General features: G+C 43.6%; 1 protein-coding gene across 1 annotated transcript in view; it reads right to left on the reverse strand.

The window, feature by feature from the left end:
- GRID2 (glutamate ionotropic receptor delta type subunit 2) overlaps positions 1 to 11395 on the reverse strand; it is a 669086-nt gene extending 657691 nt beyond the window's left edge. Inside the window, exon 1 of the mRNA XM_030948215.1 lies at positions 11308 to 11395. Within this exon, the coding sequence (XP_030804075.1) occupies positions 11308 to 11395 (88 nt within the window). The remainder of the gene's footprint in view (positions 1 to 11307) is intronic.
- Positions 11396 to 14115: the final 2720 nt, after the last annotated feature.

A 14115-nucleotide genomic window follows, 5' to 3' on the forward strand; every position in this document is an offset into this window, starting at 1 on the left:
TTTCTCTTTTTTTTAAATTACTAAATCCTGAGAAGATGATTTTCAGCAATAGCAGTTTCCAAATGCTATCATTATCTACCTTTCCCTGAGGAAGTATTTACTTTGCCATTCCATACATCATTCCCTGTTATTAGAGATCATTGTTCTCAAACAGAAAAAAATTGTAAAAAACTATTGTCCCAATTCTTAATGTGTCTTATTTATAGGAAACACAAGCCACTGGCTGTGCCTTTGCTGCCTTGAACGGGGGTTGGACAAGGTTCATGTTGACAGAAAACCAGACCAAATGAGGACATATGCCACGAGATATGTGTGAAAGGAGATCCACTCACTACTCTGGAGCTTCACTGAAGAAAGGTGCAACTTTGAAAGCGAGCTATGCAGCTATTTAAGATGAGGAGAAAGCTAGCACTCGCCCCCTCATTCTGTGAAAGTCACAGCAGGCCGCGCATCCAGAAGCAGGCTGCAGTATTTACCCTTTCCTCCCTCCCTAAATTAGGTCAAAAGTCAAGGGAGCAGAAGTTGTGGCTGTGTGCACCCCTTCCTCCTACTCACCAGCCACAGAAGCTGGGTTTAAAAGGAGGCATGGCACAGACCTGCCTATGAAAGAAAATGCTAAGAGAGTGTCAAGGCACAGGAAGGTATAATACACTCAGAGTTACCCTGAGTAGAGAGGAGTGGAAGCTGACACTTCAGTACTTATTGTCTGCATCTGTGTACAATGGTATTAGACAATAAAAAGGTAAAATGGATCTTACTTCTCTGCCAAGTAACCAGGTACAATTATTGGCTGAAAAAAACCCAAAGAAAATTAAGATCTGTCACACAAGTCAAATGCTTTATGGTAAAACTATAGAGGCTAGACAGGGAGAAACAATCCTATTTTCTAATCTGTAATTTAGTTTCTTTAAAACTTAATATTATCTTCCAGCTATATTGTTCTCAAAGCACCATTTGCATTGTATTACTAAGTTTTCCAGTAATATTTGTGCCATTTTAGTCCCTTCTTCCTCTGGATTTCCCAACTTTTCTCATATGCTTATACATATACCTCCCCTACAAGGTCTGCCCCAAACATAAAGCCCAGTCTCCAAACCACATAACATTTCCTGCTATTTTCTGAAGGCATCCTGCACTGCCCACCACTCATGCTAACCCCTCCAAATGTCTCCTGCACCCCTCCACCACCCAGCCAACTCCCACCACTGCTGAACACAGCCCTCTAAATGTTTTCCAAAGCTCCCACATAGAAAGCATCACCAGAACATTCTCCACAGCAGTCCTGCTCCCAGAGCAGCTCTGTGGCAGATAACATGTTTTTTCCTGCCCACTGCCTTCAGCCCTTGTATTTAACACAGACCCTATACTCTTTGCAATGCTGTCAAAAATGGGAGAACTTTTTCAAGTAAATGAGCATGTATCTCATGGATCAAATTTCTCAGGTATCTCCAGGATGCAATCCAATTCCAGAGCAGGAGAACTACTTTGAGGAGCTGGATAATCATTTCTCTAGATTATTTCAATAATATTTCCACAGCAACACAAAAACTTCATAGGACTACCAAAGGAGGCTGCAGATAGTTTCAGAATCGCTGACTACATTTATATATCTATTTTAAACAAAGTAGGGAATTTTGCAACATTTATTGTTCCACTTTCCAAAAAAGGGGTGTTTTCTTCCTATCTAGTCTTCCAAAACTGTACTATGAAATACTTGTCTAAGTGAGACAGAGAGTGAGAGTGGGCACGGGCATTACTCCTGTACTAGGCAAACCCGAGAGTAGCATGGTGGCAGATGATGAGGTGATGATTGCTTCTATTTGGCCAATTTAATCAATGCTACTGGCAATAACATACTGTAGGTAGTAATTATAAACACATTGCTGCCTTTCATTTCTTGTCAGCTCTTTCACCTCACAGCCCCAGATCAGGAACATTTGATATCAGCCATGCAGCATCTGCCCTGATGGGACATCCCTGTAGACATTCCCACCTGCTTTCATCCCTTTGTACCCAAAGTGATCATTCACAAACATCAATGAGTGAATCTGCCTCTCAAAAGACACAGAGTCTCCAGGTGTACAAACTGAGCTGCAAAGAGATCCAAACCCTCTCTTTCACTTCAGCTTCAAATCTCCTGACAGCCAACTTTTTGTTTCATATTTGTGCAGCTTCCAGCACAGTGGGGGGGCCATTTCACGACTTGTATGCACGTTATGGCTTCCTGCCTGCAAGCAAAAAGCCTTCCCAAATCTTCATGTTGTCACCTAGGGTGGAAAGTAACGCCATCCCAAATTAAAGAAAAATCCAGTCAAGTATTTTCAATAGTCCTTCTGATTAACGAAAATGTGTGTCTTTATATATTGTAGATGCATACGCTAATACATACCCCAGTGCTTGCTGTCAGCAAGCATGGAGCTAGAATAGCTCCAGAATAATAAATTTTTAAAGCTATTTATAGCAAATGCATTAGTGGATATACTTCAATACTGCTTCAGCATATTTATTCAAAAAGAGGAAAGCTGAGGGAAGACTACCTTTAAGAATTATAACCAACTTTTCAAGGTGTATTTGACCTCAAAAGAGGTCAAGTAAGTGTAATTCCAGAGAAATTTCCAGAGAAAAAACAGTTTTATTCAAATTATAGATATCTGTGTTATGGTGTGTTTAACTTTTTCCTTACTGGACATTAAAAGCAGGTATTTAAGAGCAGGGAACACAGTGACCATCACAACTTCTTGCCATGAGCCTGGAATATGAGAGAGAAATAAACTAACAGAAACAGTGAAAGAGAGCAATAAATCTATTTCAATATGACCTAAAACAGCTATCACTTTCACTTGCATTTAACAATGCAAGTCCACACTGTGCCCTGGCCACACACTGCCACTACTCTACAGTGGCTTCGCTGAGCAAGAGCTGTGTCTTTTCTACTATCTTCTTCCCTTTGACAACCCCCTAGTACGTGAAATGGTTTTATAATGTTTCTCAAATGTTTAAGTTGAACACTATAAAGACTGCAAGAAGGCAAAGGATAAACCAAAAGAAACATCCTTGCTTAGTAATGCTTGGTCTGGAGATAGCCCAACTGTGTGCTTTGAGCCCAGACAGACAAGTTTTAATGCTGATTGTAATCAGTGAGATAACTCTGCAGTGGTGTCTTGGCACCTGAGAAATACAACTGACATCTCCAAAACATCCCAAAGGCTCAGGAGCCTGAGCTTGACTGAGATCATCTCCTGCATGCTTTAAAACCAAAGCAAGTCTGTCATCAGGTTTGGGTCCCAAACACGGGTCTGCACTTGGCATTCCAAGGCAGGGAAGCTCACCCTGTGCAAAGTTACATTTCTCTATTTCAAAATGGGTTTGCAAAATTGATATGTTTATGTTAAAATTTGGCGCAGCAAATCCAAGCCTGGCATTCAGGTCTGCTGTTCTGCCATCCTCTGCTCTCTCCAGAGCTCTCATCTGGAGCTCCTTTCCACAGCACTGGAGCGGTGCTATTTGATTTTGATTTATCGCAAGTGAATTATTATAATGAAATCACCAACTCGATTTAAGCCTCTGAGAAAGATATGGTTGGACTAACAAAAAATTGTTCTGCAAAACAAGCAATTAGTGTTAGGTTCACTGGATATTGGCCTCAGCAATCCAACTGATTACAGAAAGTTAATGTTTTAAAAAGCAATGAAAAAATAAGGTATTAAATCCTTTAAATGTGCATGAAAGGCTCCAAGAGGAATTTTACAGTTATTTTCACTGCATATTTTATTAGAAATGTGATATTTTATTCATGGGTAAAGCAAATATAACAATTAGGAATAATTAGCATTTCAGCACAGAGTGTTATCTACTACATTAAAATATCCATATAACTCCTCATTTAAATTCTTATCCTGACATTTTTTTCCCTTTCTGGTTCAGGACTTTTCCATTGAGCATAGCATTTACAGGAACATTATACCGCTCCCAAAGAAACAGAAACAGACAGAACTAGTGGCTTTTGCCTTTGATATCTTATTTTGTTCCCCTCCTTGCATTTTTACTCATTTTCTTTTTCAATTTCCTCTTGAGTATAGAGCTTGTCACATAAACCCAGCACAACTTCCAAGAAACTTTTTCCCTTTCATCTTTTCTTTTCTACCTACTACCCCACCATTCCACAACTAATGTGTATAATGGAAGTGTACTTCACATCTAACCCTGCTCTTACAAATCCATCAGTTTACAGTTGACTAAAACTAGAGTAATAGTCTCTGTACCACCTCTTCCACCATAACTTTGGTGCTACACAGAAATGCTGCAGTTACTCTATTATCCTTTCTCATTAAGTAAGTGTCACTTTTTATGAGTGCTTCTTTTTTTTTTTTTTTTTTTTTTTTTTTATTTAATGCAGCACTGACAGCTCTCAGAATATCCCTTCCTTGAGCTTTTGTCGTGAGTCCCAGACCAAAGAAGGAAGAAGTCTCTCCAGCTGAAGTGCGCTCTGCGGTACAATACAGAACACAAAATACCTCCTTCTCTGAATTAAGTATATTATCACTGAAACTAGGACATAAATTCTGACCCTTACAAAATTACAGCAGTGCACAACATCAAACATGCTCCCTTGCCAGATTTCAGAACTATCATCCAAACACCAGCACATTTCATTTACTAACCTTCAATTTCAGCCTGTGTCCTGCCTGTTAGAGAGATCACTTATGATTCTCCAAGTCACATAAGCCTTTATTAATTATTGTGGCTGCAGGCACAGGAGAATCTTTCCCTTAACTCCATCAGTTCTCACAACTGCTTGGCCAACAACAACCAGAAACCAAAGCCTTACACTTGTACAGAAGAATAGCAGAGGAAAATGCCCTGATGGCGCTCCTGGGAAATCCAGAAAGATACAGCAAGAAAGACACATTTTCCTCACTCACTTTTCCTTCCATTTCAGTCTAGATGTTTAAATTACCATGACAATGACACACAATTATATTCTGCCTCTGTAGTGGGTGACAACAGCACTTCCTCTTCCCCACGTGCTGCATCAAATGCACAAGCCAGCTAAAAGCTGGCCCAGAAGGCTTTGTCCTGGCCTTCCTTACCTGATGGTGAGGATGGATTAACCAGCACTCAACCAAACTGACCCAAAATGCATTCAGCACACATCCTATGCCACATGTCACACTGCACCCCCTCAATATTGCACCTTTTCCAACACAGTCTGCCAGCCTAGATGAGCCAAAGGCATGGTCAACGTTACTCCAAAAAAGGCCAACATAGCTCATTTTGGTAACTACTGCAAGCAACAGGACAGCAGCTACTTCCTCATGGACATAATACATGGTGCAGGAGGACAAATGTAACACCACAGAAGGAGAGGAAGTGCATCTGTGCAGGAAGACCTGTAGGAAGCCAGGGGCTACATAGCAAGCCTGGGGTACAGAACACCTCAAAGAAACATGAGCTGTGATGAGCAGCTCCCAGCCACTCTGTCAGACTGCCAGCAACCTGCCTGTTGTGCTTTGATCTTGGGCTGTGACAGTCACACTTGTCTCTTGGCACTTCTAGGTAGCAGAGACTTTATCTGGGGCTTTCATAGATGGGTGTGAGCATGAGCAGAGCCATGAACTGGACTGTAAAGTTCACAGGATGCACAGGTGTGGAGCTGCTTTGACATACAAGCCAAGCTTGAATCTCAATCAAGGTTTTCTTGAAAATTTCACCAGCTTAGATAACAACTGACTTCTTCTGGAATTCAAATCTAACTGAAAAAAGAAAAAAAACATGTGCTCAAAGTTTGATCATTTTCTTATAATTGCTCAAAATATTAGAATACTATTTCCTTTTCTCATTGGTCACTTTAAGTCCAAACATCAATGGGAATTATCTGTGCCTAGTAAGTTTTTAAACACTGAAGATATAAACAAAAATATGTTTGGAGTGTGTGTAGATGGAAAGAATGTTACCATCTTCTCACATATAAACCATGTAATTAAGAAAATTTATTAGAAACTGATAGCCAAATAGAACTACTCTTTCACATAAACTGTTTTTAAAACCATTTCTTACTGTGCTGAAAAAAAAATCAAGCAGTGGAGTAGCAGTAACAGAGAGTGAAAATACAAACCTCAACTCAAAAGGGAAAAGCCTCCAATAAATTTTAGCTAAAACCAGGCTGTCATGGCAGATTATAGATAGCTATATATCAAATGGAAGAAAATTATGTAAGTTCAAGTCTATATCTAGGGAGAAACCTAATGGCTTCCAGAAGTCATCTCTTGCCAATACCACTTGCTTTCCAGGGCCAGGGAGTGGAAGAGAACCATACTTAATGCCTTTGTTCATTAAGTTAAATGAACCTTAGTTGGTAGGTTTATGTAGTCACAGTCTTGAAAGATTTTTCTCCAGTGTGTTTTTTCAAAGATGGCATTGTGAGAATAAAGGCTCAGTGCATCCATAAGTAGTCATGTGAAAGCACAGAGCAGCAGCAGTGATTGCCATGTCAGACATTTGTTAGGGCACCACTTGAAAACGGATGGCTGATTTTTCTTTTTTTTTTTTTTTACTCTGCCTTTATCAAGGACAAAGAACCTGATATAACACTAAGAGTTATTTAAGAACATGAAAAGGAGCTGCCTGCTGCAGTCAGCAATCTACAGGCTCAGTTTAAAATCTTCTGAAGTCAACTTAGCCACTCACCTGGATTATGACAGACTCTGGATCAGGCCCTGATGATGACTAAGAAACACTCCAGAAAGCAGTGACACCTAATGGCAAACATGCCTTTGGATGATGGCAAACCCCAATCTTTGGCGTGCAAAGTCATCCCTCTTTAGCTACAGAGTAGCTAAAACACATCACAGGGCCTGAAGCACCGCCACAAATCCAAGCACCTGGGAAAGCGTTTCAGAAATAAGGCACATAGAAGCAGGGAGTTCGTCACGCAGGCTGAGCGTTTAAGTAGAACACAGTTACTAATAGAGCTCCTGGCTGCTCAGCCCCAGCGCACTGGGTTTCAGGTCCTCACTCAGAGGAGTGTTTAAAATAAGCAAGTAACCTTCTCACATCCTAGAGCAGGGACAACAGGGACCTGAGTGCACCCCTGCAGACACTACAGGCACACAGAGATTTATTTGTTTTTAATAAATCTGTTTTGCTTGCTTCTCTTGCGCTTTACAAATGTATGTGAGAGTACTGTAATGAACAGTTAGTGGCGTGCACTACATACCTCCTAATGAGGCTTCACCAGTAGCACAGCAAATTAAATTCCCATTACCAATTCACAACACAACCCCAGCTGCACTGTAGCACATCAGCTTACAAGAAGAAATGAGACAGGCATCCCACCAAACAACAAGAATCCCTTTCCTTTTTACAGAAAAGTTACATTTTAGTCACCACCAACATCAAGAGAAGAAACAAGCAATAGACCCCATGCTGGAATTGCCTTGATATTATTAACCATGGTACAGAAGAGCTTCAAGGTGTGAGCCAAAACTCAGGACCCAGCAATGCTGGGAACTTGTCCAACAAAAGGAATGCAGCAGTCCTGGCCTACAAAGCTGAGAGGAGTAAGGTAAGGGCAGAATTGATTTTCTCTCTCAGGAAGAAAAACTTTTATCTATAAATATATTAAAAGCAAATGTATAATTATATGTAGAAGTATATATAATATATAGCTATATCTACTTATGAAATTTCCATTAAAAATAAAAAAAGCCAAGGGCAATACACAGCTGACTGTGTATGACTAAAGTTACTGATAAACATAAAAACCAACTTGAGGTAATCAGAGAGGCTGAACTAGATCAGCCTTCAAAAATCCTGTATTTTTTCAGCAAAACTTTTGTAGCACACTATGTGCCTGCTGCCCTAGGTGATTTTGCAGCACCTAATACACATATATCTGCCTATGTGTTTCTAGAGACACAATAGGAAATCCATAAGCATGAATAGATGTATTACTGTGAATTTATCAAGGGAAAATAAGGAACACAAAGTACAAAATATAAAAGCACGAGACTATCAGCAGTAGAAGATACAAAGCATAGGCAAATTGTGCGGTTGACAAGGAATGCCACCTAATCCCTGCTTAATTAAAACACTGTTTTAAACTCCTGTTTAGGGAGTGGGGAGTGTGGGACGACTGATGTATGAAGGAAATATCAGGCAGCGTGGCTAATCTCAAAGACTTGGGAGCTTTCGAGCTACATAAATCAGAGCGACTTTTTGAATAGCCTCATAAAACACAGAATCATTACCATTCCACTCACGACTTTCAGATTCTTCCTACAGCATACAGATCATTAGGAAACTTCTAAGCAATCAAGTAATGTGGGACTGATGAAATTACTCAATCAATGCATGGGCTGAGAGAAGCAGCATAATACAGGATTGCACAGTTTTGACATGGTAACCCTGCCCCTTTCTTTTTTATATAAGGGTAAGGAAAATTATAGTGGAGTCGATTCATTTCACCATTTTCACAAGAGTGCTTAATGTAGTCTTTCTGAACTGCCAGTTCCTATTTATAATAGCAGGGCAGCAGAAACGTACAGACTATAAGCAGCTCTAGCAATGTTTAAAACATGATACAGGAAAACCTTTCTTTTTAAAAGTGCACATGTACATATGCACAGACCTTCTCTAGAGAACAAAACTAGAATCTGTACACAGAAGACAGGAATATGAAAAGGCATTATCATAGATACCAGTCACAGTATCCCTCCCACTGACATCACCAAGTCGTTAATGCCTACTCACTAAATGGTAACATTTTTTTGGCATTGTCTAAGAGAGGACTGATAAAACACTTTGAGACAGAAAGCATCCTTTTACAGGAAACACATAAAATAAAACATAGGCAAGCAAGAGAGTTTGTGCATTATATTGGAAAAAGTATGTACTATTAGGAAAAGGGTAAGCATAGGTTATTCTTATGTTATTTCTTATGACCATCTGCCCCTCTCAAACATGGGAAAATATTTTCCACTTGAATATCTTAGCACTGCAGAATGAAAAAAAGATAATGCATTTATTCTGTCTGTTGCCTAAGGCATCAGAACTACCACTGGTAGTATTTCTTTTCTCTTGAACTGAGCATTTTGGTTTTTTATTTGGCTTTGTGAGTTCTACAGTAGTCAATTTCTTCATAGAGTACCCTGCTACTGCTTTTTCTCACTCATTTAAATAAATACACTTTATTACTTATGCCTAACTATTTTATACATAAATTTATTTTATACAAGTGGAAGAAAGCAAAAAGGGGTCAGAAGATCAGGTCACAAAATACAGTGGTGTTACCTGGGGCTAAATTTTCATCTGTGAGCTGTACAACTTAGAATATTTAGCTGTGTACTCATTTACTGTTAGTTCTGATTTCAGGTAATTTATTTTCAGAGTATTCATTTTAGTAGATGTAAAGCTCTTAAATAGTTTGCCATTTTCATGGCAGCATAAACCAGTCTATAAAAAGAGCTAATCCCCTTGTCAACTGTACTAATTGTCTCTCAAGACAAATTGTGTGAGTAGCAACTGCTTTGGTTCTGCTATTTTGAGTTATTGGAATTTGTTTGTTTTCAGTGAGGATTCACTGCGTTGATGCTTCTAATCACTAGCAGCAATATTGAAAACAATAATTAAAATGTGTTGCATTTATCAAATAAAACTAATAAATCAAATACATTTTCATTAACACGAGGAGAGAAAAGCTGTCGTCTCCCCTGACGGCAGTGCAAAGGCACACGGCTTGCCCAGCTGCCTTAGCCAGGAGGATGGGCGGCAGTGGATTGCCAAGAAACTCCTCATATGCTGCACAGTCAAAATTGCCCCCCAAATCCTACGATGCAACCGTTTGTTACAAGCTCTCAGGAAAGAAACCCTAAGACGTAACTGTCTCCTAGTGTCGCTTTAAGAGTCTGCAACTGGGAAGAATTTTAAAAGTCCTTCTCCCTTTAAAAGGAGGGCATTGAGCGCTACCTCCCCGTGCAGTATTTGCTGCTCCAGTCTCACACAGCCAAAAGGACTGACCCCTGTAAAGTTGCGGTACCTAAGGGCAGCAGTGGCTCCTGGGCTCGGGGACAGCTACACGGAGAGCTGGCGCACCGCTGCCCCAAAAACGGTTCTGCAGGAAAGCTCCTGACGGCCGCGCTTCCCAAACGCTCTGCCCGCTTTCCCTTTCACAGAAACCCGCTACGGATCCCCACGACAAGCACCGGCAGACATATTTATAGAGCCAACCCCAGGGAGAGCGGCAGCTGCCCCACAGCCGGGGCCGGCACCGCCCCAGGACCCTCCCCAAAGCCCCGGCGGGACCCTGCCCCGAAATGTCCCTTCCCCGGGGCAGCGCGGCGCCGGCCGCCCGTCCTCCCGCCCCCGCTCCGCCTGCGTGCGGTGCCTGCAGATGGGCGAGCGGCCGCGGGGGAAGCGCCCTCCTCTCCCCATCTCCGCTCCGCTCCCTCCCCGCGCATCCCCGGCCGGCGCAGGGGGGCCACCCGCTCTCGCCGGCCGCGGGAACCCAGCGCCGCTCGGCAGCGCTTCCCAGGGATGCGCCCGCCGAGAGGGAGGGAGGGCAGCCGTGCCGGAGATGGCTCGGGATAACGCGGAGCGAGGGGGCACGGGCGGCGGGCAGCGCGGGCAGCGCCGTGCTCCGGCATCAACCCGAGCTGCCCCCTGCCCCCGGGGCGGAGGGGAGGCCGCTGCCCTTGCCGGGAGCGGCGGCTCCGGGGGGCGCAGACGGGGCCGGCGGGGTGGCGGCCGGGCAGGGGGTGCCGGGCGGCCGGAGCCCCCCGCCCGCGGCAGGGGAAGCGCTCACGTTGCCAAACCACCTGTTCCGCCGCGGGAGAGGAGGGCGGGGAGAGGGTGTGAAGGAAGGAAAAGTGTGGGGGGTGGGGGCTTCGCGTGGCTGTCACCCTGGTGTGAGGAACACGGGGAGGCATGGGGCGTCCCCCGACGGAGAGCGAGCCGGGGCAGGGGGAAGGCAGGCTGGAGCTTAGGGGCGGCGGGAAGGAAGCAGGGAAGTGCCTGAGCCCTGGGCGCCCCCATCATCAGCCTCATCAAAACCTCAAGGTCTAAAGCACGCACATACCCCGCCGCCAAGAAACCTTTAGACAGCGCGGTAGGGGAAAAAGAGGACACCCGAGGTCCTGGTGGAAAGCAATTATAAGAGAGGACTAAACAAGAAAAAAAAAAGCAAACGAGCAAGCGATAAAAGACAGTGGGGGCTACGGGGGGAGGGGGGAAAGCCTTCCAAGAGAGGAAGGTTGCAAAGGAGAGCTGGAAAAGTGTCCAGCAGCACCAGCAGGCGCAGCACCCCCTTACCGATATGAATGATTGAATCTGCAATCGCCGCTTTCCAGGTTCGAGTCCAACAGACGGACACGACCAGGATGAGGGAGAAAACTTCCATCTCCTCCGGAGGTCCAGGCTTTATAACAACAGATCTCTTCGCCAAACGGTGCTGCCGCGGAGGACAGCGCAGCGCAGGAAGCCCAAGAGTTTGAGGCGCAGCCGGAGGAGCGTGTAAATCCCGATGGCTGGCGCAGAGCCGCGGCTGGTCAGGGAGCGAGCCCGGGGCTCCGAGCGCTTCTGTCCTCGGCGAAACCCCGCGTCACTTCGCGGGGCTCCTGGGCAGCACCAGAATTGCTGGGAGCGCCGGCAGCAAATCCATCCAGCCCGGGCGCCGCCGCGGGCAGCAGACGCCTCTGCTGGTCAGACAATCCCCATCCTTCCGCCGGGTCCAGGGATCCGCTCGGTCCCGCTGCTGCACAGCAACTTCCAGCCCACACCACGCACACGCTCACACACAGACACACAGACACGCACACGGGCAGACACGCACACGCGAGCAGACACCCACAAACCCTCTTGGCCAGAGAAGCTCCAGGAGCCCGCAGCAAATAGCTCGCCTTCAGCGAGGTGGGAGGAGCGGGCGACCGAGGGAGCAGGCTCCCAGCAGCCAGATTCCTGCAGGAAAAGCCCCCCCGGAGGCCAAAAAACAAAGTGAACTTCAAGGTAATGCAGATAGTAATGCAGAGATTTCCCCCCACCCTTCGCTCAGAAAAATCGCTTCCCACAACTGGAGGGAAAAAAAAAAATAAATCTGCCAATGGAGCACAGCGTGCTGTCTCTGTCGCGCAAGGTGGTGGTTGGACAGGGCAGAAGCGAGAGGAGGAGGAGTACCCGGAGCGAGGCAGAGGAAAGCAGATGATGGTCTGCAGGTTGCTTTTGGATCTTGCTTTGCTGGTGGGATGCAGAGAGAGCTGGCAGCTCCAGCACCAGCCAGCACGTTGCCTAGAAATGGATCACCTAGGAGAAGGAGAGAGAGCGAGAGATAAGTGCTATCAGCCAGAGAGGGAGAAACAGAGAGAGCGAGCGAGTGAGAGCGCTTCTCTCTAATAACCACCTCCTCCCCCTATCTGCAATACAAGGGAGAAACAATATAGAGCCCTCGTCTCCTTTGAAATCTTCAGCTGGGACTGAGGAACAGACATAGGCAAGAGTGCATACAGCCTAAAAATACAGCGGGGGAGGGGGGAGAAAAAAATCTTTTTGAAGTGTTATGTTCAGTTTAAAATAATAATAAAAAAACCCCACCCCATTTATTTAACCTTGTAACTCTACTGTGGGGATCAAGTTTAAAGCTAGACGGGCACTTCTGCTTCTCAGTCTTTGACAACTGAGTCAGGGACATTACTTGAAGGGGAAAAGGAAAAAAAAATCAGGGACACCTGGCCTCTAGGGGAAAATGAAGACCTAAAAATCTATTAATATTACTTTAATTATCTATGTTCTTGATGGAATTTTGCACAGCTCTTTAAAGCACTGAATTAGCTTTTTTCTTCCTCTCTCTTTAGGTAATGGAGAAATTTCTATGGGAAACATTTAGAGCACACTTTTCATGCTCAGGATTCTATGAATTCATTAACCGATTAATCCTCAGACTTCTCGTGCTGTAGTTAAATACATTATCCCCATTACACAGACAGAGAATTGTACAGAGAGGTTAAGTATGTTCCTATAAAACACTCTAAATCCCCACTTTATGTCCTAATACACTTTTTTCTGACTTTGATTTTTCTAGTCCCACCAGGGACAGGAAGGAGAAATCAAAGAATTGCTCATAACATAGCAGTTTATATCCTAAACTCACACAAACCATTGATAAGTCCTGGTAGTCAACAGATCAAAAGGTTGATCAACCCATTTTCTTCAGAAGGAATCTCTTTTGAAGGCATCTTCTTAGTTATAACACTTCTAAGTTCATCATACCCAACTTGTAAATTTCTCCTCTTTCTCCTGACTTGCATATGTCTTCTTTCAGCTGTGGGACCAGTTGGCAAAAACAGTTGTATGCCTATAAATTTAAGGATTTAGTTCAAGAGGGAGAAATAAGCTTTTCAAGAAAAGGTAAACTAAACCAATGGCAAGATAATTGACTCTACCAAAAGAAAAACGAAAACAATCCAAACCAAAGCAACCAACACCACCAAGAAAAAGCACCAGCAGCAATTTTGACTTTGCTTAGGTCCACCTTTGCAGGAGAGAACTTCTCTACAAATGGTAGCACTCAAAATGCTTTAAGCCCAATCCAAAGCACAAGTCAGGGCTCATCTTTTCACAGGTTAGAATGGACACTCCCTCTTCTAAGAGCTGAAACAAATCACAACTAAAATTGCTGTAGAGACCAATGGAAAGGTATGTAAAGATAACAATACATGAGCAGTGTGAAACTAAAGTCTCACAAATTATGCCACTCACATGGTGCATTTGTCCCTATCATCTGTACAAGTCACAGATGTGTTATCAATAAGGGCAAACAGTAAAAAAGAGTGGGTTTTTTCTATGAATGACAATTTAGGCATGGTATCAGTGAATGTAATGGGCATTAATTTTACAAGTAATAAACTCCAATTCATCTGAGAAACTTCTGGAGCCCCTTGAGTCATTATTACTTCTTCACAAAAGAACAGAGTTCACAAGAAATGTTAATTCACTTCTTTGGGGGGCATGTCAGAGCAGTATTCTTTAATAATGTACAATGTGCAGTAGGCAGAATAGGAAATGTAATGGAAACCTTTGGAAAATTATAACTTTTTAATCCTCAGTTTAGATATTACTAAGAATTTG

Source organism: Camarhynchus parvulus, chromosome 4 (genome assembly GCF_901933205.1).
Source record: "Camarhynchus parvulus chromosome 4, STF_HiC, whole genome shotgun sequence".
Taxonomy (NCBI): Eukaryota; Metazoa; Chordata; class Aves; order Passeriformes; family Thraupidae; genus Camarhynchus; species Camarhynchus parvulus.